This window comes from Carassius carassius, chromosome 22 (genome assembly GCF_963082965.1).
Source record: "Carassius carassius chromosome 22, fCarCar2.1, whole genome shotgun sequence".
Lineage (NCBI taxonomy): Eukaryota > Metazoa > Chordata > Actinopteri > Cypriniformes > Cyprinidae > Carassius > Carassius carassius.
The window spans coordinates 29,474,253-29,498,625 of record NC_081776.1 but is presented as its reverse complement, the minus strand read 5'-3'; the positions used below and the strand labels follow the sequence as shown (position 1 = coordinate 29,498,625).

At 39.6% G+C, this 24,373-nt stretch overlaps 2 protein-coding genes across 4 annotated transcripts in view; both read left to right on the top strand.

Annotated features, from left to right (window-relative positions):
• The window catches only part of LOC132099188 (NACHT, LRR and PYD domains-containing protein 12-like), a 237,314-nt gene that overhangs the window by 131,330 nt on the left and 81,611 nt on the right, over positions 1–24,373 (top strand). The window lies entirely within an intron of this gene.
• Positions 14,766–22,790, top strand: LOC132099197 (gastrula zinc finger protein XlCGF7.1-like). The gene is made up of 2 exons (XM_059505648.1): positions 14,766–15,140; positions 21,572–22,790. The coding sequence occupies exons 1-2, from the start codon at positions 14,963–14,965 to the stop codon at positions 22,348–22,350; spliced, it is 957 nt and encodes a 318-aa protein (XP_059361631.1). The 5' UTR covers positions 14,766–14,962; the 3' UTR covers positions 22,351–22,790.

The window sequence follows — 24,373 nt, the reverse complement described above, 5'->3', positions numbered from 1 at the left end:
ACCTTATTTAAAATGTAATATGTAGCGTCACTGTTTCAAGTGACTTTAAGTAATGCAACTGATTACATTTACTTTTTGATTACTTTTCTACATTTCTATTTTCAAATGTTGATTATTTTGAATAATTTAAAGCAGGCAGGGTTAATGATACAGTGGTACTCAACACTGGTTACTCTCAGATTTCAGGATCCTTCTTCACTTGAATTAAGATTGTAAAGTACAACCACCTCAAAATAGGACTTTAGCAGCTCTTTTTACTTTGCAATGTTTTTAGGTTAAATACAGATTTAAAATCATAAGATATTGTTTAATAGCTATGATAGTGTTTTTGAAATCAAATCTTTGCATAGCTATGACAGGAAACATTGGCATCTAACAATGCCTTGGAAAAAAGGCAGTTAACCTAAAAATAAATAAATAAATAAATAATCATTTACATAAACCAAAATAGGAAATAAAACAGTTATGGAATAAGCATGTTTCATATTCGGTGTCTCATATTTTAAATATGTATATGTGTGAAATGTAACTCCCTTTGTAATCATTAACAATATCATAATTAACTGTAATTTAATTACAGTTTACATTACATTAACAGATTGCAGCTACAGTTATTTTGCAATTAAATAACGTAATTTAGTTACATGTAACTAGTTACTGCCCAACACAGGTCAGGTCTGATGATAAAAGATCAAGGACTGAATTTTTCAAGTGTTGGAATGGAAATGGCAGATGAGGGACGAAACAGGGACGTTCACAAACTGTCTCAGACGAATGTCCTCCGAACGTCCGGGGGACGTCCCCTGTTTTCTGGGGAATGGCTGTAGGCTTCAACTCTAGAGAAAGAGAGAGCGAGAGACGGAGAGAGAGATAAATATGATTTAACAGTTATGCACTGTTGGAGTTTTAGAGAGAGAGACAAACAGAATATTCGTTAGGGGTGCTCCGATCACGATCGGCCGATCGTTAATGCACATCTCGTCAGTAAAGCCGGTTCTCTAATCAGCGGTAAATTCCCTCAGGTGCGTGATTTCACATACAGCAGCTGTTACCACATGGAGCCGTTGTTAACTGAGAAGATGCGCAAATAAATGCTGAAAATGAAGTGGATTTGCGCATCTTCTCAGTTAACAACGGCTCTGTGTAGTAACAGCTGCTCTATGTGAAATCACGCACCTGAGGGAATTTACCGCTGATTAGAGAACCGGCTTTACTGACGAGATGCGCATTAACGATCGGCTGATCGTGATCGGAGCAGCCCTAAATTCATATTCTGACATCTAATTACAAACTTCAAATGTGTAAGTACATAAGAGCAATACCCACCAATTGAATGGTCTCCCTTATTTCCTCAATTGTTTGTCACTCTTTCTATTAAATTCTTCCACTTCACTGAAATAGTAATCGGAGAACAATCACTTTTGTGATAACAGAAATATCAGTAGCAAAATGGTGCACTAGGCATTGTGCAAAAATAATTCATATTGTACTCTGACCTGAAATGATAATCTGGACCAGAAATGAAGACAAATTCCAGAGGGCAGCCAGGGCATTTATGAAAAACATTTAATATAAATATACTGTTATAGCACTCCTGAACAGCAAGCTATTAAACATGGGTCTATACATGAGTAGCACCAGCGTGAAGTTTATACAGTAGCTTTGTAAGTGCAGGAGCAGGACACAAACAAACACATTACATGGACCGGCATACCTCCAGAAGAAGAACATCACAGACGAACTGCACTTCATCTGTGAAGCTCAATTCTGTTGGTGTTCTATCCAGCACTCCTCTCAGATCAGAAAACAAGATGTCCAACTGTTCCTCGCTGTCGGGGTAGACAGGCACTCAGGAAGAGGCTTCCCGTTGAGTACACCCTTATGGACAAACCATGGTACAAAAACAGTTAAGAAATGTATACTTTTAAGATAAAGATACAATAATTTGCAGCATACTGCGATACCACCAAATGCTCCTCAGATCCCTGTAACTTTACTATAAAGTCCACCAGTCTATTTTCTTCTGTTTAATTATTAAAGATATGTTATATATAAATATGGTAAAACGACTATTAAGCCAGTATTCACACTAATAAATTAAGCTGCAGGTAAATCTTACAAACCTCACATCAACCATGCTCTTGTCATCTGATAAGTTTAATTAATGTGCTGTCTAGATTCACTTATAATACTTCTTCATTAAACTCAACGAGGATTTATGAAATCATGGCCACGGATTAAAAGCTCACAAATTCTTAATTTGGTGGGATTTTGGTGGGACCGTTTAAACGTTATAAAATAAAACTTAATTAAATATCGTTACTCACCATCTGATTGCGGTCCACGTCGTCCATCTTTAATTAGTGTTGATCCAGTACGGTAGGTGGCGCTGTCACAAAAAAACGAGTGTCCTTAAACTGCGGTCCTCAAACTGCAGCCTCCGGTTGTGCTGGAATACCCTTCTCCTAAATTCAGTTCTGTTTCTAAAATCAATATTAATCGATTTATTACAGATAACTTTGATACAAATTCTGGTTTGTGTTATAGTTATTACTCTGATTTATACACATCTAAATTTAGTAAGCTCAATATGTCAGATATTATGTGATTCCTCAATACTTCTGCTAAAAAGGATGCGACTGAATTGTAATAAATCAGCAGATAGTGATGAATTACTGCTGAAATCTAGATCAGTTCTCTGAGATTCTCCTCTCGTATCTTTCTGAAGTGTTTTCTGAAAGTTTAAAGTGCTCTGAACTACGACTCGAGCTGTAATCTGTCTCATTACGAAACCAAGATGAATTTACTGATTATTGATCATCAAGACCAGACAGATTTACTGATTATTGATCATCAAGACCAGACAGATTTACTGATTATTGATCATCAAGACCAGACAGATTTACTGATTATTGATCATCAAGACCAGAGACAGATTTACTGATTATTGATCATCAAGACCAGAGACAGATTTACTGATTATTGATCATCGGGACCCGAGACAGATTTACTGATTATTGATCATCGGGACCCGAGACAGATTTACTGATTATTGATCATCGGGACCCAAGACAAATTTACTGATTATTGATCACCGAGACCAGAGACAGATTTACTGATTATTGATCATCAAGACCCGAGACAGATTTACTGATTATTGATCATCAAGACCCGAGACAGATTTACTGATTCTTGATCATCAAGACCAGAGACAGATTTACTGATTATTGATCATCAAGACCCGAGACAGATTTACTGATTATTGATCATCAAGACCCGAGACAGATTTACTGATTATTGATCATCAAGACCAGAGACAGATTTACTGATTATTGATCATCGAGACCCGAGACAGATTTACTGATTATTGATCATCGAGACCCGAGACAGATTTACTGATTATTGATCATCAAGACCAGAGACAGATTTACTGATTATTGATCATCGAGACCCGAGACAGATTTACTGATTATTGATCATCGAGACCCGAGACAGATTTACTGATTATTGATCACCGAGACCAGAGACAAATTTACTGATTATTGATCATCAAGACCCGAGACAGATTTACTGATTATTGATCATCAAGACCAGAGACAGATTTACTGATTATTGATCATCAAGACCCGAGACAGATTTACTGATTATTGATCATCGAGACCCGAGACAGATTTACTGATTATTGATCATCGAGACCCGAGACAGATTTACTGATTATTGATCATCGAGACCCGAGACAGATTTACTGATTATTGATCATCGAGACCGATTTACTGATTATTGATCATCAAGACCCGAGACAGATTTACTGATTATTGATCATCAAGACCAGAGACAGATTTACTGATTATTGATCATCAAGACCAGAGACAGATTTACTGAATATTGATCATCGAGACCGATTTACTGATTATTGATCATCAAGACCCGAGACAGATTTACTGATTATTGATCACCGAGACCAGAGATAGATTTACTGATTATTGATCATCAAGACCACAGACAGATTTACTGATTATTGATCATCAAGACCACAGACAGATTTTCTGATTATTGATCATCAAGACCCGAGACAGATTTACTGATTATTGATCATCAAGACCCGAGACAGATTTACTGATTATTGATCATCGAGACCCGAGACAGATTTACTGATTATTGATCATCGAGACCCGAGACAGATTTACTGATTATTGATCATCGAGACCGATTTACTGATTATTGATCATCAAGACCCGAGACAGATTTACTGATTATTGATCATCAAGACCAGAGACAGATTTACTGATTATTGATCATCAAGACCAGAGACAGATTTACTGAATATTGATCATCGAGACCGATTTACTGATTATTGATCATCAAGACCCGAGACAGATTTACTGATTATTGATCACCGAGACCAGAGATAGATTTACTGATTATTGATCATCAAGACCACAGACAGATTTACTGATTATTGATCATCAAGACCACAGACAGATTTTCTGATTATTGATCATCAAGACCCGAGACAGATTTACTGATTATTGATCATCAAGACCCGAGACAGATTTACTGATTATTGATCATCAAGACCCGAGACAGATTTACTGATTATTGATCATCAAGACCCGAGACAGATTTACTGATTATTGATCATCGAGACCCGAGACAGATTTACTGATTATTGATCATCGAGACCCGAGACAGATTTACTGATTATTGATCATCAAGACCAGAGACAGATTTACTGATTATTGATCATCAAGACCCGAGACAGATTTACTGATTATTGATCATCAAGACCCGAGACAGATTTACTGATTATTGATCATCGAGACCCGAGACAGATTTACTGATTATTGATCATCGAGACCGATTTACTGATTATTGATCATCGAGACCTGAGACAGATTTACTGATTATTGATCATCAAGACCCGAGACAGATTTACTGATTATTGATCATCAAGACCAGAGACAGATTTACTGATTATTGATCATCGAGACCCGAGACAGATTTACTGATTATTGATCATCAAGACCCGAGACAGATTTACTGATTATTGATCATCGAGACCGAGACAGATTTACTGATTATTGATCATCGAGACCGATTTACTGATTATTGATCACTGAGACCCAGGACAGATTTACTGATTATTGATCATCAAGACCCGAGACAGATTTACTGATTATTGATCATCGAGACCCGAGACTGATTTACTGATTATTGATCATCGAGACCGATTTACTGATTATTGATCACTGAGACCCAGGACAGATTTACTGATTATTGATCATCGAGACCCAGGACAGATTTACTGTTTATTGATCATCGAGACCCGAGACAGATTTACTGATTATTGATCATCAAGACCAGAGACAGATTTACTGATTATTGATCATCGAGACCCGAGACAGATTTACTGATTATTGATCACTGAGACCCAAGACAGATTTACTGATTATTGATCATCGAGACCCGAGACAGATTTACTGATTATTGATCATCGAGACCTGAGACAGGTTTACTGATTATTGATTGAGACCGATTTACTGATTATTGATCACTGAGACCCGAGACAGATTTACTGATTATTGATCACTGAGACCCGAGACAGATTTACTGATTATTGATCATCGAGACCGATTTACTGATTATTGATCACTGAGACCCGAGACAGATTTACTGATTATTGATCATCAAGACTCGAGACAGATTTACCGATTATTGATCATCGAGACCCGAGACAGATTTACTGATTATTGATCATCGAGACCCGAGACAGATTTACTGATTATTGATCACTGAGACCCGAGACAGATTTACTGATTATTGATCACTGAGACCCGAGACAGATTTACTGATTATTGATCATCGAGACCCGAGACAGATTTACTGATTATTGATCATCGAGACCGATTTACTGATTATTGATTATTGATCATCGAGACGATATACTGATTATTGATCACTGAGACCCGAAACAGATTTACTGATTATTGATCATCGAGACCGATTTACTGATTATTGATCACTGAGACCCGAGACAGATTTACTGATTATTGATCATCAAGACCCGAGACAGATTTACTGATTATTGATCATCGAGACCCGAGACAGATTTACTGATTATTGATCAGAGACCCGAGACAGATTTACTGATTATTGATCATCGAGACCGATTTACTGATTATTGATCACTGAGACCCGAGACAGATTTACTGAATATTGATCACTGAGACCCGAGACAGATTTACTGATTATTGATCACTGAGACCCGAGACAGATTTACTGATTATTGATCATCAAGACCCGAGACAGATTTACTGATTATTGATCACTGAGACCCGAGACAGATTTACTGATTATTGATTATCGAGACCCGAGACAGATTTACTTATTATTTATCACTGAGACAGATTTACTGGTTATTGATCATTGAGACCCGAGACAGATTTACTGATTATTGATCATCGAGACCGATTTACTGATTATTGATCACTGAGACCCGAGACAGATTTACTGATTATTGATCATCGAGACCCGAGACAGATTTACTGATTATTGATCATCAAGACCAGAGACAGATTAACTGATTATTGATCATCGAGACCCGAGACAGATTTACTGATTATTGATCATCGAGCCCCAAGACAGATTTACTGATTATTGATCATCGAGACCCGAGACAGATTTACTGATTATTGATCATCGAGACCAGAGACATATTTACTGATTATTGATCATCAAGACCAGAGACAGATTTACTGAGTATTGATCATCAAGACCCGAGACAGATTTACTAATTATTGATCATCAAGACCAGAGACAGATTTACTGATTATTGATCATCGAGACCCGAGACAGATTTACTGATTATTGATCATCGAGACCAAAGACAGATTAACTGATTATTGATCATCGAGACCAGAGACAGATTAACTGATTATTGATCATCGAGACCCGAGACAGATTTACTGATTATTGATCATCGAGACCCGAGACAGATTTACTGAATATTGATCGAGACCCGAGACAGATTTACTGATTATTGATCATCGAGACCCGAGACAGATTTACTGATTATTGATCATCGAGACCAGAGACAGATTTACTGATTATTGATCATCAAGACCCGAGACAGATTTACTAATTATTGATCATCAAGACCAGAGACAGATTTACTGATTATTGATCATCAAGACCCAAGACAGATTTACTGATTATTGATCATCAAGACCAGAGACAGATTTACTGATTATTGATCATCGAGACCCGAGACAGATTTAATGATTATTGATCATCGAGACCCGAGACAGATTTACTGATTATTGATCACCGAGACAGATTTACTGATTATTGATCATCGAGACCCGAGACTGATTTACTGATTATTGATCATCGAGACCAGAGACAGATTTACTGATTATTGATCACTGAGACCCGAGACAGATTTACTGATTATTGATCACTGAGACCCGAGACAGATTTACTGATTATTGATCACCGAGACCGATTTACTGATTATTGATAACTGAGACCCGAGACAGATTTACTGATTATTGATCACTGAGACCCGAGACAGATTTACTGATTATTGATCATCGAGACCGATTTACTGTTTATTGATCACTGAGACCCGAGACAGATTTACTGATTATTGATCATCGAGACCAGAGACAGATTTACTGATTATTGATCATCGAGACCCGAGACAGAATTACTGATTATTGATCATCAAGACCCGAGACAGATTTACTGATTATTGATCATCGAGACCCGAGACAGATTTACTGATTATTGATCATCGAGACCAGAGACAGATTTACTGATTATTGATCAAGACCAGAGACAGATTTACTGATTATTGATCATCAAGACCAAAGACAGATTTACTTATTATTGATCATCAAGACCCGAGACAGATTTTCTGATTATTGATCATCAAGACCAGAGACAGATTTACTGATTATTGATCACCGAGACCCAGGACAGATTTACTGATTATTGATCATCAAGACCCGAGACAGATTTACTGATTATTGATCATCAAGACCCGAGACAGATGTACTGATTATTGATCATCAAGACCAGAGACAGATTTACTGATTATTGATCATCGAGACCCGAGACAGATTTACTGATTATTGATCTTCGAGACCAGAGACAGATTTACTGATTATTGATCATCGAGACCCGAGACAGATTTACTGATTATTGATCATCGAGACCCGAGACAGATTTACTGATTATTGATCATCAAGACCACAGACAGATTTACTGATTATTGATCATCAAGACCCGAGACAGATTTACTGATTATTGATCATCAAGACCAGAGACAGATTTACTGATTATTGATCATCAAGACCCGAGACAGATTTACTGATTATTGATCATCAAGACCCGAGACAGATTTACTGATTATTGATCATCAAGACCCGAGACAGATTTACTGATTATTGATCATCAAGACCAGAGACAGATTTACTGATTATTGATCATCGAGACCCGAGACAGATTTACTGATTATTGATCATCGAGACCCGAGACCGATTTACTGATTATTGATCATCGAGACCAGAGACAGATTTACTGATTATTGATCATCGAGACCCGAGACAGATTTACTGATTATTGATCCTCGAGACCCGAGACAGATTTACTGATTATTGATCACCGAGACCAGAGACAGATTTACTGATTATTGATCATCAAGACCACAGACAGATTTACTGATTATTGATCATCAAGACCCGAGACAGATTTACTGATTATTGATCATCAAGACCCGAGACAGATTTACTGATTATTGATCATCGAGACCCGAGACAGATTTACTGATTATTGATCATCGAGACCGATTTACTGATTATTGATCATCAAGACCCGAGACAGATTTACTGATTATTGATCATCAAGAGCAGAGACAGATTTACTGATTATTGATCATCAAGACCAGAGACAGATTTACTGATTATTGATCATCAAGACCAGAGACAGATTTACTGAATATTGATCATCGAGACCCGAGACAGATTTACTGATTATTGATCATCGGGACCCGAGACAGATTTACTGATTATTGATCATCGGGACCCGAGACAGATTTACTGATTATTGATCACCGAGACCAGAGATAGATTTACTGATTATTGATCATCAAGACCACAGACAGATTTACTGATTATTGATCATCAAGACCACAGACAGATTTACTGATTATTGATCATCAAGACCCGAGACAGATTTACTGATTATTGATCATCAAGACCAGAGACAGATTTACTGATTATTGATCATCAAGACCCGAGACAGATTTACTGATTATTGATCATCGAGACCCGAGACAGATTTACTGATTATTGATCATCAAGACCCGAGACAGATATACTGATTATTGATCATCAAGACCAGAGACAGATTTACTGATTATTGATCATCGAGACCGAGACAGATTTACTGATTATTGATCATCGAGACCGATTTACTGATTATTGATCACTGAGACCCAGGACAGATTTACTGATTATTGATCATCAAGACCCGAGACAGATTTACTGATTATTGATCATCGAGACCCGAGACAGATTTACTGATTATTGATCATCGAGACCGATTTACTGATTATTGATCACTGAGACCCAGGACAGATTTACTGATTATTGATCATCGAGACCCAGGACAGATTTACTGTTTATTGATCATCGAGACCCGAGACAGATTTACTGATTATTGATCATCAAGACCAGAGACAGATTTACTGATTATTGATCATCGAGACCCGAGACAGATTTACTGATTATTGATCACTGAGACCCAAGACAGATTTACTGATTATTGATCATCGAGACCCGAGACAGATTTACTGATTATTGATCATCGAGACCTGAGACAGGTTTACTGATTATTGATTGAGACCGATTTACTGATTATTGATCACTGAAACCCGAGACAGATTTACTGATTATTGATCACTAAGACCTGAGACAGATTTACTGATTATTGATCATCGAGACCGATTTACTGATTATTGATCACTGAGACCCGAGACAGATTTACTGATTATTGATCATCAAGACTCGAGACAGATTTACCGATTATTGATCATCGAGACCCGAGACAGATTTACTGATTATTGATCATCGAGACCCGAGACAGATTTACTGATTATTGATCATCAAGACCACAGACAGATTTACTGATTATTGATCACTGAGACCCGAGACAGATTTACTGATTATTGATCATCAAGACCAGAGACAGATTTACTGATTATTGATCATCAAGACCCGAGACAGATTTACTGATTATTGATCATCAAGACCAGAGACAGATTTACTGATTATTGATCATCAAGACCAGACAGATTTACTGATTATTGATCATCGAGACCCGAGACAGATTTACTGATTATTGATCATCGAGACCCGAGACAGATTTACTGATTATTGATCATCAAGACCAGAGACAGATTTACTGATTATTGATCATCAAGACCCGAGACAGATTTACTGATTATTGATCATCAAGACCCGAGACAGATTTACTGATTATTGATCATCGAGACCCGAGACAGATTTACTGATTATTGATCATCGAGACCGATTTACTGATTATTGATCATCGAGACCCGAGACAGATTTACTGATTATTGATCATCAAGACCCGAGACAGATATACTGATTATTGATCATCAAGACCAGAGTCAGATTTACTGATTATTGATCATCGAGACCGAGACAGATTTACTGATTATTGATCATCGAGACCGATTTACTGATTATTGATCACTGAGACCCAGGACAGATTTACTGATTATTGATCATCAAGACCCGAGACAGATTTACTGATTATTGATCATCGAGACCCGAGACTGATTTACTGATTATTGATCATCGAGACCGATTTACTGATTATTGATCACTGAGACCCAGGACAGATTTACTGATTATTGATCATCGAGACCCAGGACAGATTTACTGTTTATTTATCATTGAGACCCAAGACAGATTTACTGATTATTGATCATCAAGACCAGAGACAGATTTACTGATTATTGATCATCGAGACCCGAGACAGATTTACTGATTATTGATCACTGAGACCCAAGACAGATTTACTGATTATTGATCATCGAGACCCGAGACAGATTTACTGATTATTGATCATCGAGACCTGAGACAGGTTTACTGATTATTGATTGAGACCGATTTACTGATTATTGATCACTGAGACCCGAGACAGATTTACTGATTATTGATCACTGAGACCCGAGACAGATTTACTGATTATTGATCATCGAGACCGATTTACTGATTATTGATCACTGAGACCCGAGACAGATTTACTGATTATTGATCATCAAGACTCGAGACAGATTTACCGATTATTGATCATCGAGACCCGAGACAGATTTACTGATTATTGATCATCGAGACCCGAGACAGATTTACTGATTATTGATCACTGAGACCCATGACAGATTTACTGATTATTGATCACTGAGACCCGAGACAGATTTACTGATTATTGATCATCGAGACCCGAGACAGATTTACTGATTATTGATCATCGAGACCGATTTACTCATTATTGATTATTGATCATCGAGACCGATTTACTGATTATTGATCACTGAGACCCGAAACAGATATACTGATTATTGATCATCGAGACCCGAGACAGATTTACTCATTATTTATCACTGAGACAGATTTACTGGTTATTGATCATCGAGACCCGAGACAGATTTACTGATTATTGATCATCGAGACCGATTTACTGATTATTGATCACTGAGACCCGAGACAGATTTACTGATTATTGATCATCGAGACCCGAGACAGATTAACTGATTATTGATCATCAAGACCAGAGACAGATTAACTGATTATTGATCATCGAGACCCGAGACAGATTTACTGATTATTGATCACTGAGACCCGAGACAGATTTACTGATTATTGATCACTGAGACCCGAGACAGATTTACTGATTATTGATCATCGAGACCCGAGACAGATTTACTGATTATTGATCACTGAGACCCGAGACAGATTTACTGATTATTGATCACTGAGACCCGAGACAGATTTACTGATTATTGATCATCGAGACCCGAGACAGATTTACTGATTATTGATCATCGAGACCGATTTACTGATTATTGATTATTGATCATCGAGAACGATTTACTGATTATTGATCACTGAGACCCGAAACAGATTTACTGAGTATTGATCATCGAGACCGATTTACTGATTATTGATCACTGAGATCCGAGACAGATTTACTGATTATTGATCATCAAGACCCGAGACAGATTTACTGATTATTGATCATCGAGACCCGAGACAGATTTACTGATTATTGATCACTGAGACTCGAGACAGATTTACTGATTATTGATCATCAAGACCCGAGACAGATTTACTGATTATTGATCACTGAGACCCGAGACAGATTTACTGATTATTGATCATCGAGACCCGAGACAGATTTACTCATTATTTATCACTGAGACAGATTTACTGGTTATTGATCATCGAGACCCGAGACAGATTTACTGATTATTGATCATCGAGACCGATTTACTGATTATTGATCACTGAGACCCGAGACAGATTTACCGATTATTGATCATCGAGACCCGAGACAGATTTACTGATTATTGATCATCAAGACCAGAGACAGATTAACTGATTATTGATCATCGAGACCCGAGACAGATTTACTGATTATTGATCATCGAGCCCTGAGACAGATTTACTGATTATTGATCATCGAGACCCGAGACAGATTTACTGATTATTGATCATCGAGACCAGAGACAGATTTACTGATTATTGATCATCAAGACCAGAGACAGATTTACTGAGTATTGATCATCAAGACCCGAGACAGATTTACTAATTATTGATCATCAAGACCAGAGACAGATTTACTGATTATTGATCATCGAGACCCGAGACAGATTTACTGATTATTGATCATCGAGACCAGAGACAGATTAACTGATTATTGATCATCGAGACCAGAGACAGATTAACTGATTAATGATCATCGAGACCAGAGACAGATTTACTGATTAATGATCATCGAGACCAGAGACAGATTAACTGATTATTGATCATCGAGACCAGAGACAGATTAACTGATTAATGATCATCGAGACCAGAGACAGATTTACTGAGTATTGATCATCGAGACCCGAGACAGATTTACTGAATATTGATCGAGACCCGAGACAGATTTACTGATTATTGATCATCGAGACCCGAGACAGATTTACTGATTATTGATCATAGAGACCAGAGACAGATTTACTGATTATTGATCATCAAGACCCGAGACAGATTTACTAATTATTGATCATCAAGACCAGAGACAGATTTACTGATTATTGATCATCAAGACCCAAGACAGATTTACTGATTATTGATCATCAAGACCAGAGACAGATTTACTGATTACTGATCATCGAGACCCGAGACAGATTTAATGATTACTGATCATCGAGACCCGAGACAGATTTACTGATTATTGATCATCGAGACCCGAGACAGATTTACTGATTATTGATCATCGAGACCCGAGACAGATTTACTGATTATTGATCATCGAGACCCGAGACAGATTTACTGATTATTGATCATCAAGACCCGAGACAGATTTACTGATTATTGAGACCCAGGAAAGATTAACTAAATTTAATTCACACAGTGAACACAATACAGTGTTACTTCACACTTATTCACTACATTTCTGTACCTGAATACTACTGTTTCTTTTAACTATTTTATCTTCTTTATTTTCTTTGTTTTTTTTTACTGACTGTTCACTTGGCTTTAATCATGTATCAACTTTCTCAGACTATAGTTGTTGCAGTGATATATGAAGAGATACTTAAAGCTAAGTTACAATGCTATAAAATTAGTTTCATTAATATATATATTTTTTGGTATGTTTACATTTGTGTTAATTACATTTTCTGATTTGTGACATTACTTTTTATGTAATGCTTAAACACTGCTGGTCTCTTTCAGAAGTTATAGTGATTCTTTCTTTTCCAAAAAAAAAGAAGAAAAAAAGTTAAAACGATTGGTAAAATAATTTTCATATTATATTATATTTTTTAACAAGGTATCCCATATTGCATTTCTCTGTATCACTAGCATTTTTGGGAAGATTTATCCTTGTTTTTTGTCCAAGAGAAAACTGGTTAAAAAGTTTTGATTTGACTTCAAAAGATGTTTTATTTTATTTTTAACCAAAAAGTATATCTGTAAACTTTATGCTGAATCTTATGATTTTATTTGGTAAATTTCGTATTTAAAAGTAAATTAAATTATTCTAAACCTTGTTTGAAGGTTTTTATGGTTAAGTTTCATTCATATATGTATTTTGTAAAATGTAATTATAGTAAAAAAAAAAAATTAAAGATACAATTATATGTGCTAAAGATTTTAATTTATTAATTAAAAAGTGATCTTATATATGTTGTCTTTTGGAATATTGACATTTAGTTTTTTTCTTTGTATTCTTGTCCATTTGTATATCTGTATAGAAAAATGTATTTTTTATTTTATATGAATTTCTTGTTTTAATTGTACGTTTTTATTTTGTTGTAGTCTTTATTTTTTTTTAAGTTAGTAATGATAACTTTTATAAACCATCTACAAATGTTTTCATCAAATAGCAATCTATTAAATATAATCTACAAATTAGTAAATACCAAATATACTCTTATTACAAATAATAACCTTTTATTTATTTATTTCCTCTCTTCAGGTGATTTAAGTCCATTATCTTTCACTCTGACTGACTCCCTCAACAGTGTGTGGAAACTACTGAACTAGGGAGCTGATTGAGAGGCAGACAGATTTAGTTTGGACTTATTTTTCTAGTGTTAATTATTCTCATCTTAAACAGAAAATCCCAACTGAGATCCATGTGACACACTATTATAAAGATGGCCTTTATTAAAGAGGAGCGTGAAGACATGAAGATTGACAAAACATTCAGAATCAAACATGAAGAGACTGAGACACACACTGTTATAAAGATGGAGTTTATTAAAGAGGAGAGTGAAGACATGAAGATTGAAGAAACATTCCGAGTCCAACATGAAGATACTGAGAAACAAACAGGTTGGTTTTCATTCTCAAAGCTGAACTCACTCATTTGATCTAAAATGTCAGAAAAATGTCCAGCTCTACAGAAGATAGTACAGAGGTAGTCTGAACAAAAGAGTTATTAAACCCTCAAATCTACTTCTGAATTAAAAACTATAAAAACCCTTCATTTCTATCACTTAATTATGCAACAATATCTAACAATCACTTTATTTTACATAATGTGAAATGTGAGTTATTACATGTCTGTAATAGATTTTTCTACTTGTGCTTAAAAGTGCTTTACTAACATTAACATCCCTGGACATAAATAATGCCATCCATCCATCCATCCATCTTCTTTCCGCTTATCCGGGGCCGGGTCGCGGGGGCAGCAGTCTAAGCAGAGAACCCCAGACTTCCCTCTCCCTAGACACTTCCTCCAGCTCTTCTGGGGGGACACCGAGGCGTTCCCAGGCCAGCCGGGAGACATAGTCTCTCCAGCGTGTCCTAGGTCTTCCCCGGGGTCTCCTCCCAGTGGGACGCGCCCGGAACACCTTCCCGGGAAGGCGTCCAGGAGGCCTCCGGAACAGATGCCCGAGCCACCTCAGCTGACCCCTCTCGATGTGGAGGAGCAGCGGCTCTACTCTGAGCTCCTCCCGGGTGACTGAGCTTCTCACCCTATCTCTAAGGGATCGCCCAGCCACCCTGCGGAGAAAGCTAATTTCGGCCGCCTGTATCCGGGATCTTGTCCTTTCGATCATGACCCAAAGCTCATGACCATAGGTGAGAGTAGGAACGTAGATTGACCGGTAAATCGAGGGCTTCGCCTTGCGACTCAGCTCTTTCTTCACCACGACAGACCGGTACATCGACCGCATTACTGCAGATGCTGCACCGATCCATCTGTCAATTCTACCCGTTCCATCCTTCCCTCACTCGTGAACAAGACCCCAAGATACTTAAACTCTTCCACTAGAGGCAGGAACTCTCCACCAACCTGAAGTGGGCAAGCCACCCTTTTCCGACTGAGTCCCAGTGCATGCTGAAGGTCCTGGCTTGATGAGGCCAACACGACAACATCATCCGCAAAGAGCAGAGACGAAATCGTGTTGTCACCAAACCTGACCCCCTCCGGCACCTGGCTGCGCCTAGAAATTCTGTCCATAAAAATCATGAACAGAACCGGCGACAAAGGGCAGCCCTGCAGGAGTCCAACACGCACCGGGAACAAGTCTGACTTACTGCTGGCAATACGAACCAAGCTCCTGCTCCGGTCGTACAGGGACCGGATAGCCTTTAGCAAAGGGCCCCGGACCCCATACTCCCGGAGCACCCTCCACAAGCCGCCGCGAGGGACACAGTCGAATGCCTTCTCCAAATCCAAAAAGCACATGTGGACTGGTTGGGCAAACTCCCATGAACCCTCCAGCACCCTGTAGAGGGTATAGAGCTGGTCCAGTGTTCCACGACCTGGACGAAAACCACACTGTTCCTCCTGAATCTGAGGTTCTACTATCGGCCGGATTCTCTTAAAAAGAGGGACCACCACCCCGATCTGCCTTTCCAGAGGCACCGTCCCCGACTGCCACGCGATGCTGCAGAGGCGTGTCAGCCAAGACAGCCCCACAACATCCAGAGAATTGAGGTACTCAGGGCGGATCTCATCCACCCCCGGTGCCTTGCCACAGAGGAGTTTCTTGACTACCTCGGTGACTTCAGCTTGGGTGATGGACGAGTCCACATCTGAGCCCTCAGCCTCTGCTTCCTCAATGGAAGACGTGACAGTGGGATTGAGGAGATCCTCGAAGTATTCCTTCCACCGTCCAACGACATCCCCAGTTGAGGTCAACAGCTCCCCACCTCTACTGTAAACAGCATTGGTAGGGCACTGCTTCCCTCTACTGAGGCGCCGGACGGTTTGCCAGAATCTCTTCGAGACCGACCGATAGTCATTCTCCATGGCCTCACCGAACTCCTCCCAGGCCCGAGTTTTTGCCTCCACAACCACCCGGGCTGCAGTCCGCTTGGCCTGCCGGTACCTGTCAGCTGCCTCAGGAGTCCCACAAGCCAACCAGGCCCAAAAGGACTCCTTCTTCAGCTTGACGGCATCCCTTACTTCCGGTGTCCACCGCCGGGTTCGGGGATTGCCGCCTCGACAGGCACCGGAGACCTTACGGCCACAGCTCCGAGCGGCCGCTTTGACAATGGAGGTGGAGAACATGGTCCACTCGGACTCAATATCTCCAGCCTCCCTCGGGATCCGGTCGAAGCTCTGCCGGAGGTGGGAGTTGAAGATCTCTCTGACAGGAGACTCGGCCAAACGTTCCCAGCAGACCCTCACAGTACGTTTGGGTCTGCAGAGTCTGTCCAGCTTCCTCCCCCGCCATCGGATCCAACTCACCACCAGGGGTGATCAGTTGACAGCTCCGCCCCTCTCTTCACCCGAGTGTCCAAGACATACAGCCGGAGGTCAGATGAAACGACCGCAACGTCGACCTACGGCCTAGGGTGTCCTGGTGCCACGTGTACTGATGGACACCCTTATGCTTGAAAATGGTGTTCGTTATGGACAAGCTGTAACTAGCACAGAAGTCCAATAACTGAACACCGCTCGGGTTCAGATCAGGGGGGCCGTTCCTCTCAATCACGCCCCTCCAGGTGTCACTGTCGTTGCCCACGTGGGCGTTAAAGTCCCCCAGTAAAACGACGGAGTCCCCAGTTGGAGCACCCCTCCCAGAGACTCCAAGAAGGCCGGGTACTCTACACTGCCGTTCGGCCCGTAGGCACATACAACAGTGAGAGACCTATCCCCGACCCGAAGGCGCAGGGAACCGGCCCTCTCGTTCACCAGGGTAAACTCCAAAACATGGCAGCTGAGCTGGGGGGCTATAAGCAAACCCACACCAGCCCGCCGCCTCTCACCATGGGCAACTCCAGAGTGGTGAAGAGTCCATCCTCTCGAGGAGTGTGGTTCCAGAGCCCAAGCTGTGCGTAGAGGTGAGCCCAACTATCGCTAGTCGGAACCTCTCAACCTCACGCACAATCTCGGGCTCCTTCCCCGCCAGTGAGGTGACTTTCCACGTCCCTAGAGCTAGTTTCCGTGTCCAGGGATCGGGCTGTCGAGGCCCCCGCCTTCGACTGCCGCCCGATTCTCTAAGCACCGGCCCCTTACGGTCCCTCCTGTAGGTGGTGAGCCCACGGGAAGACATAAATAATGGTTAAAGTTAATCCTATTGTTGGGCAGCAGCTAGATATAAGTAATGTTACTACATTTTTTAGCAGCTTATTCAGTAGCTCAGCTACTTTTAAAACACTGTAGTTTTTCCAGTAATAGACTGTCCCTGCAGTAGACTGAAGCAGCACAGTGTCTTCTTATAAGGTCATATTCTAAACCAGTGACGATTCAAATCAGTTGACATATTAAAGGTACAATTTGTAAGATATTTGCAGTAAATATCCAAAAACCACTAGGTTAGTGTTATATATTTTGTCCAGCTGATTGCTAACAATTTCTCTAATGTTTTCAACTACTTGTAAATCATGAGAAAATTCCCATTCTAAACAGTGATACGGGACAGTGCAGTCACCTGTCAATGACATTAGTTACCCTTTGTTACCGCCTTTACTGACGTAGAAACCACATGACAACAGTGTCGTGGACAAATGCGGAAGTAGTGTCTAGCTTCCAGCAAACTACTAGCTTGCTTCAAGCAGTTCCTTATTTACGTCTTGCACGTTTTATAGTGGATTGTGTTACTTATTTATGGAACATAACTACTGTTTGCTGTCTGCCGCTGGTTCTGTCGACAAGGACAGCTACCGTAAACGTAAGCGTACGGGCCAACCAAACGACCCAAGAAGAGTTTGGGACAAGAGGAGAGAAAGAGCGAGGATCAATATCGGTGTTGCATTTGATTGAGAGAGCTTCGACAAACTTTAACTAGAAAGAGATGCCGATCTCGCTTTTATTTTACTTTGTTTTTTAAAGGTGATTTGTTTTGATTCGTAACTTTACAAAAAACGTATGTTATTATAACGATCAACAAGATAAGTATTATGGGGCATACACGCAAAACACGGGGCATCGCGTCTGATCCATAGTCTGATCGCGTCTTTGCATTGACTTTGTATGTAATCTACTTGTTGAACTAGCGTTTGCTATGTATGCCCAATTTTTGTTTTAATGTATATGAGTGTGTATATTTGTTGAACAAGTGGTAATCGTTTTCATATCATTATTGCAAATTATATTGTTAAGTTCACATTAACATTTATTATTATTAATTTGAACAATTGAAACTGTGCTGTGTTATCACACCATCGAATTGGACAAATATTCTAACATCTATGACTAAATATTTAGTTGTAAATCTTCCATTACTCGGGTCTAATTCAATATAATAAAATTATGACATTAAACACAACATTTATAAAACTTTACCTCATCCGTTAATGGCCGTCAGCGGTTATGTAGAAGACAACAAATTCCATCAGTCACTAGCGCATCTGTTTGTATTCAGTTCATCACCTCTGTGTATTTAAGTTGCTCACTTTCTCTCTCTCTCTTATTGTCTAATATTGTTCGTGTTTATGTTTGCAAATTAGCTCAAGTTTGTTAAACCTTTGTAGTTAATTATAATAAGTATTACCTTCATTTGGAAACTTGATTGTCTTTTTCTTCATCTTGGATAAAATGTGACAGAATACCAGACCACACAAATTGTGTAAATATGGACTATTTGGCATCACACCAAGGAGGAAAGCCAGTTTGAGGATTTTGTAGATTACATCTTGGAATTGTGCCATCAGTTTGTCGGAATGAGTACACTATGAAGAGGCACTTTTGAACAGCTTCAAATAATGCTGCTGGGAAACATATATAGAGAGTAAAGGATGGACTGTATAAACCAAGGGTACAGTTGTCTGTTTTAAAGTGCATTTAGAGTGAAACTCTACACTCTACACCAGGGATCAGCAACCTTTTCGGCATGACGTGACATTTTTTATTTTTATGGTTAACCACTGTGCCAACACAGCCCCCCCCCCCCCACACACACACCCCGATATAATTCTATATTTAAACGGTACATACACAATTTTTTATTATACGATAAAAAAAAAGTTTGTTTAACGTTTAATCAACGTTAATGCACTGCTTTAATTGATGAACGTGCACACACAGACACAGACACACACACAACACACACCACTCGCACACAGAGATCTGAGATCGTGCTGTGCAAAAAGTAGCATTCAGAGTGTTGTCACGCTACTTTTATTAATCGATACTGAATCGCTACATTATATTTCTCAACAACAAAGGGGCAAAATCGCTTCATTGTCTGCAGAGAGAGACAATTTACCCCCCCCCCCCCACACACACACTTTCTTTCTCTCAAAATGGCCATATTTCAGAAAATTTTTCATCACTGGATATAGCTTTAGGTCATTTAACATTTCTATGGTAAAACGTATTATTAAAAGTTGACTAATGTTAATTGATTTGCAGCTTCATCCTACCTCACTCTCTTTAACGTTAAACTGACGCTTCGCGCTCTGCTTCTGTGAACAGTAAACCCCGCCTACTTTGATCTGATTGGCCATCTCAGTCATTTTGACATTGACGAGTGCTGTTAGACCGAGGCTTTGATCTGAAGCACCTAGTATGTGCAGTGTTTGCACGTGCATCCATGCAAGTTAATTCTCACACTTTAATAGTATTTGTAGCTCCTAACAGGCTGTGTGACTATGAGAAGTTATTACATCAAACTGTACGTCATTATACAGTTTTCCTTATTGCTTGCGTGCCAGCGATTATCCCTCTGCGTGCCACTGTTGGCACGCGTGCCGTAGGTTGCCAACCCCTGCTCTACACAGTGATCTTTGATTCGTAAACCAGTCTTATCTTGATGTTGTGTCTCTTACCACCTCAACCGGAGGCCTGGTTCTGCCCTGTGTATTGGTTTGGAGGTAGTTCACACCTCTAACACATTGATGGTTTGTTGTGAGGGGTATTGTTCATTGTTTGTTAAATACAACAAATAATTGCATGTCTGATTATTCTAGAAGTGAGATGTTGTAACTTTAATAAACACATTTTGCATGTTAAAATTGGGCTTAAATCCTGACCGATATTGTTAATAAACAGTTTCTCTGCAAAACTGAAAATTGTTGAAAAGACTATTTAAGGACTTTAACAGGGATGTCAGATTTGGTTCCTGGAGGACCACAGCCCTGCAGAGTAGCTTCAACTCTAATTGAACACATCTCAATCAAGGTCTTCATTACTTGAAAACCAAAGGTAGGTTTGTAGGAGCTGAACTCTGCAGGACTGTGACCCTTAACAAGCTGAGTTTGATGCTCCTTTTTAGACATACATGGCAGATTTGGCCATTATTGATTTCTGTTCTACTGTTGCTTTTAAATGTGTGTTAACTTTATTTATTTATTTATTTCTACCCTAGACCTGAAAGTGAAGAGTGAAGAACTGGATGAAATTCAAGATAAAGATCAGTATAAAAAACATCTTGATTTCATATCTGGACAAAAATCATTTAGTTGCTCACAGACAGCAAAGACTTCCTCAGAAAAAAGAGCTCAGAAGGCTAGATCTAGAAGTCACTTCACGTGTCAACAGTGTGGAAAGAATTTTGACCATAAAGGAAAGCTGAGAGTCCACATGAGGATTCACACTGGAGAGAAGCCTTACAGCTGCAAACAGTGTGGAAAGAGTTTCAATGAACATGGACACCTTAAAGTCCACATGAGGATTCACACCGAGGAGAAGCCTTTCACCTGTCCTCAATGTGGAAGGAGTTTTTCACATAAATGCACTTTGAATGCCCACATGACAATTCACACAGGAGAGAAGCCTTACACCTGCAAACTGTGTGGAAATAGTTTCTTTGAAAGAGGAAGCCTTAGAAGGCACATGAGGATTCACACTGGCGAGAAGCCTTACACATGCTCTCAGTGTGGAAAGAGTTTTACTCAAGGAGGAAGCTTTAACAGGCACAAGAGAATTCACACTGAAGAGAAACTGTTCACCTGCCAACAGTGTGGAAAGCATTTCAATCAAAAAAGATACCTTAATAGCCACATGAAAATTCACACAGAGCTGTGGAAACAGAGCAAGTCTCAAGGAAGGAGATCCAGAAGGATAAAAGGAGGAGTGATGACTGTGCAAGACGAGAGCGGACAGGCCAAGGGTCTAATTTATAAACGTTCCGTACACACAAAATAGACATAGAAATTGCGTATAAACTTTAAAAAAATAAATAAACTTTGTGTAAATATGTACGCACCTTACAGATATGCTAGACCATGAATACACACTCTTTTCCTGGAGTGAGAATTATTATTTTAAAATCTGTTTTCATTTCAATATAGACATTTACATTAAATATTCCACTCTCATTAATATAAAACCATGCGTTCGCAAAATCTAGCTTTTGTGCATACATACAATTTTAGGATGAAATGTATGTAGAGTTATGTAAATGAGACCCCTGGGCTTCATGTTGTGCTTTATTATGTTTATTTTTATGCAGCAGTCGTTCTTGATGGGCTGCTGCTTTACTTGCATTTTATTGTTTGTTTGTCTTAAAGTTGTGTGAATATTCAGCGGTTCCCGTGGCTCTCAGCCCTGCATGCCACATGTATCGGGTGCTTCTCAATAAATTAGGATGAGTAAAAGTTCATTTATTTCAGTAATTGAACTCAAATTGTGAAACTTGTGTATTACATAAATTCAATACACGCAGCCTGAAGTAGTTTAAGTATTTGATTCGGTTAATTTTTATGATTTTGGCTCACATTTAACAAAAAACCCACCAATTCACTATCTCAACAAATAAGAATACTTCATAAAACCAATAATAATAAAAAAAACATTTAGTGAATTGTTGGCCTTCTGGAAAGTATGTTAATTTACTGTACATGTACTAAAATACTTGGTAGGGGCACCTTTTGCTTTAATTACTAGGACCTTGGTTTCCAAATGAAAACACAAAACTTGCTCTCATCTGAAAAGAGGACTTTGGACCACAGGGCAACAGTCCAGTTCTTCTCCTTAGCCCATTTCACGAGTTCACACTTACATATAATTAGCTGAAGTATTATAATGCATATTTGGCATGCTGTCCGGGGAAGGGCTCCGAGCTCGGGAATGGCCCGAACCTAGAGTACCCCCCAAAAAGCTAAAGAGCAGAGGACAGCCGCCGAACTAAAGACCCCCCCAAATGAGTGCCGCGTTTGGCGGGCTGGCATCTCGAGAAATGGTCTTAATGTTTGGTCAGTGGGCCCGTGATGGTGGCTCACTGTACCTGGACTGTCAGGCCCTGCTGGCCTGCAACGGGGAGCAATTGTAATTTGGCGCGACCGATCAGGCGAGTTTGTGCCTTTCTCCACTGTGAGACCAAATGCTCGCTTGACAGAAAGAGAAAACAGGAAAAAGGGAAATGAGAGCTTGACCGGGAGATTTTCTCACCTTGCGTCCGCTGTTAGACCCAATGCTCGCTGGACGGAAGAGAAAATGTAAGTGCGCTACCGGGGAAAGTTCTCACTGCATCCGCTGTGAGACCAAATGCTCGCTGGACAGAAAGAAAAAACGGGAAAGAGGGAAATGAGAGCTTGGCCGGGAGATTTTCTCACCCTGCGTCCGCTGTGAGACCCAATGCTCGCTGGACAGAAGAGAAAACGTAAGAGCTCTACCGGGAAAGTTCTCGCTGCGAAAACAAATGCGTTTTTTAAATTTTTTTTACCACACCTACACCTACTGATGAAGGACACCGTCAACATTGAAAATTGATAATTATTTATTTATATATTTTTATTTTTTTATTACATTTATATCTGAATTTATGTCAACCTATAGACTTTCAAACATCAAAATGTCATGAATTAATATGTATTGGTGTACACAATGGCATATAAACATATTTCATATTCAATTTTGCCTGGAAACGCTTCCAACATGCTCGCGTGTCGCGTGGAAAATAGGATTCGGTTCTATTTCTAGCATGCACGCGTTTTCCCACGCGTTGTCTCACGCAGGCAGTCTGCAAGCTCTAACCTGTTAACATGGGAGCTGAATTAAAGACAGAAATGCCACGCAGCTGAGACGCTTGCACCGCGCATCAAGTGTGTCGCCGGCCTCAAACTGCGCCTCGGCCGGAAAGCCGCGGTGAAAGGCTGAGCCGCAGCGGGAAGTGAGAGAGGCTTGCTGCAGTAAGAACTGAGGTGCGGCCTAGGCTGGTTGATGCTGC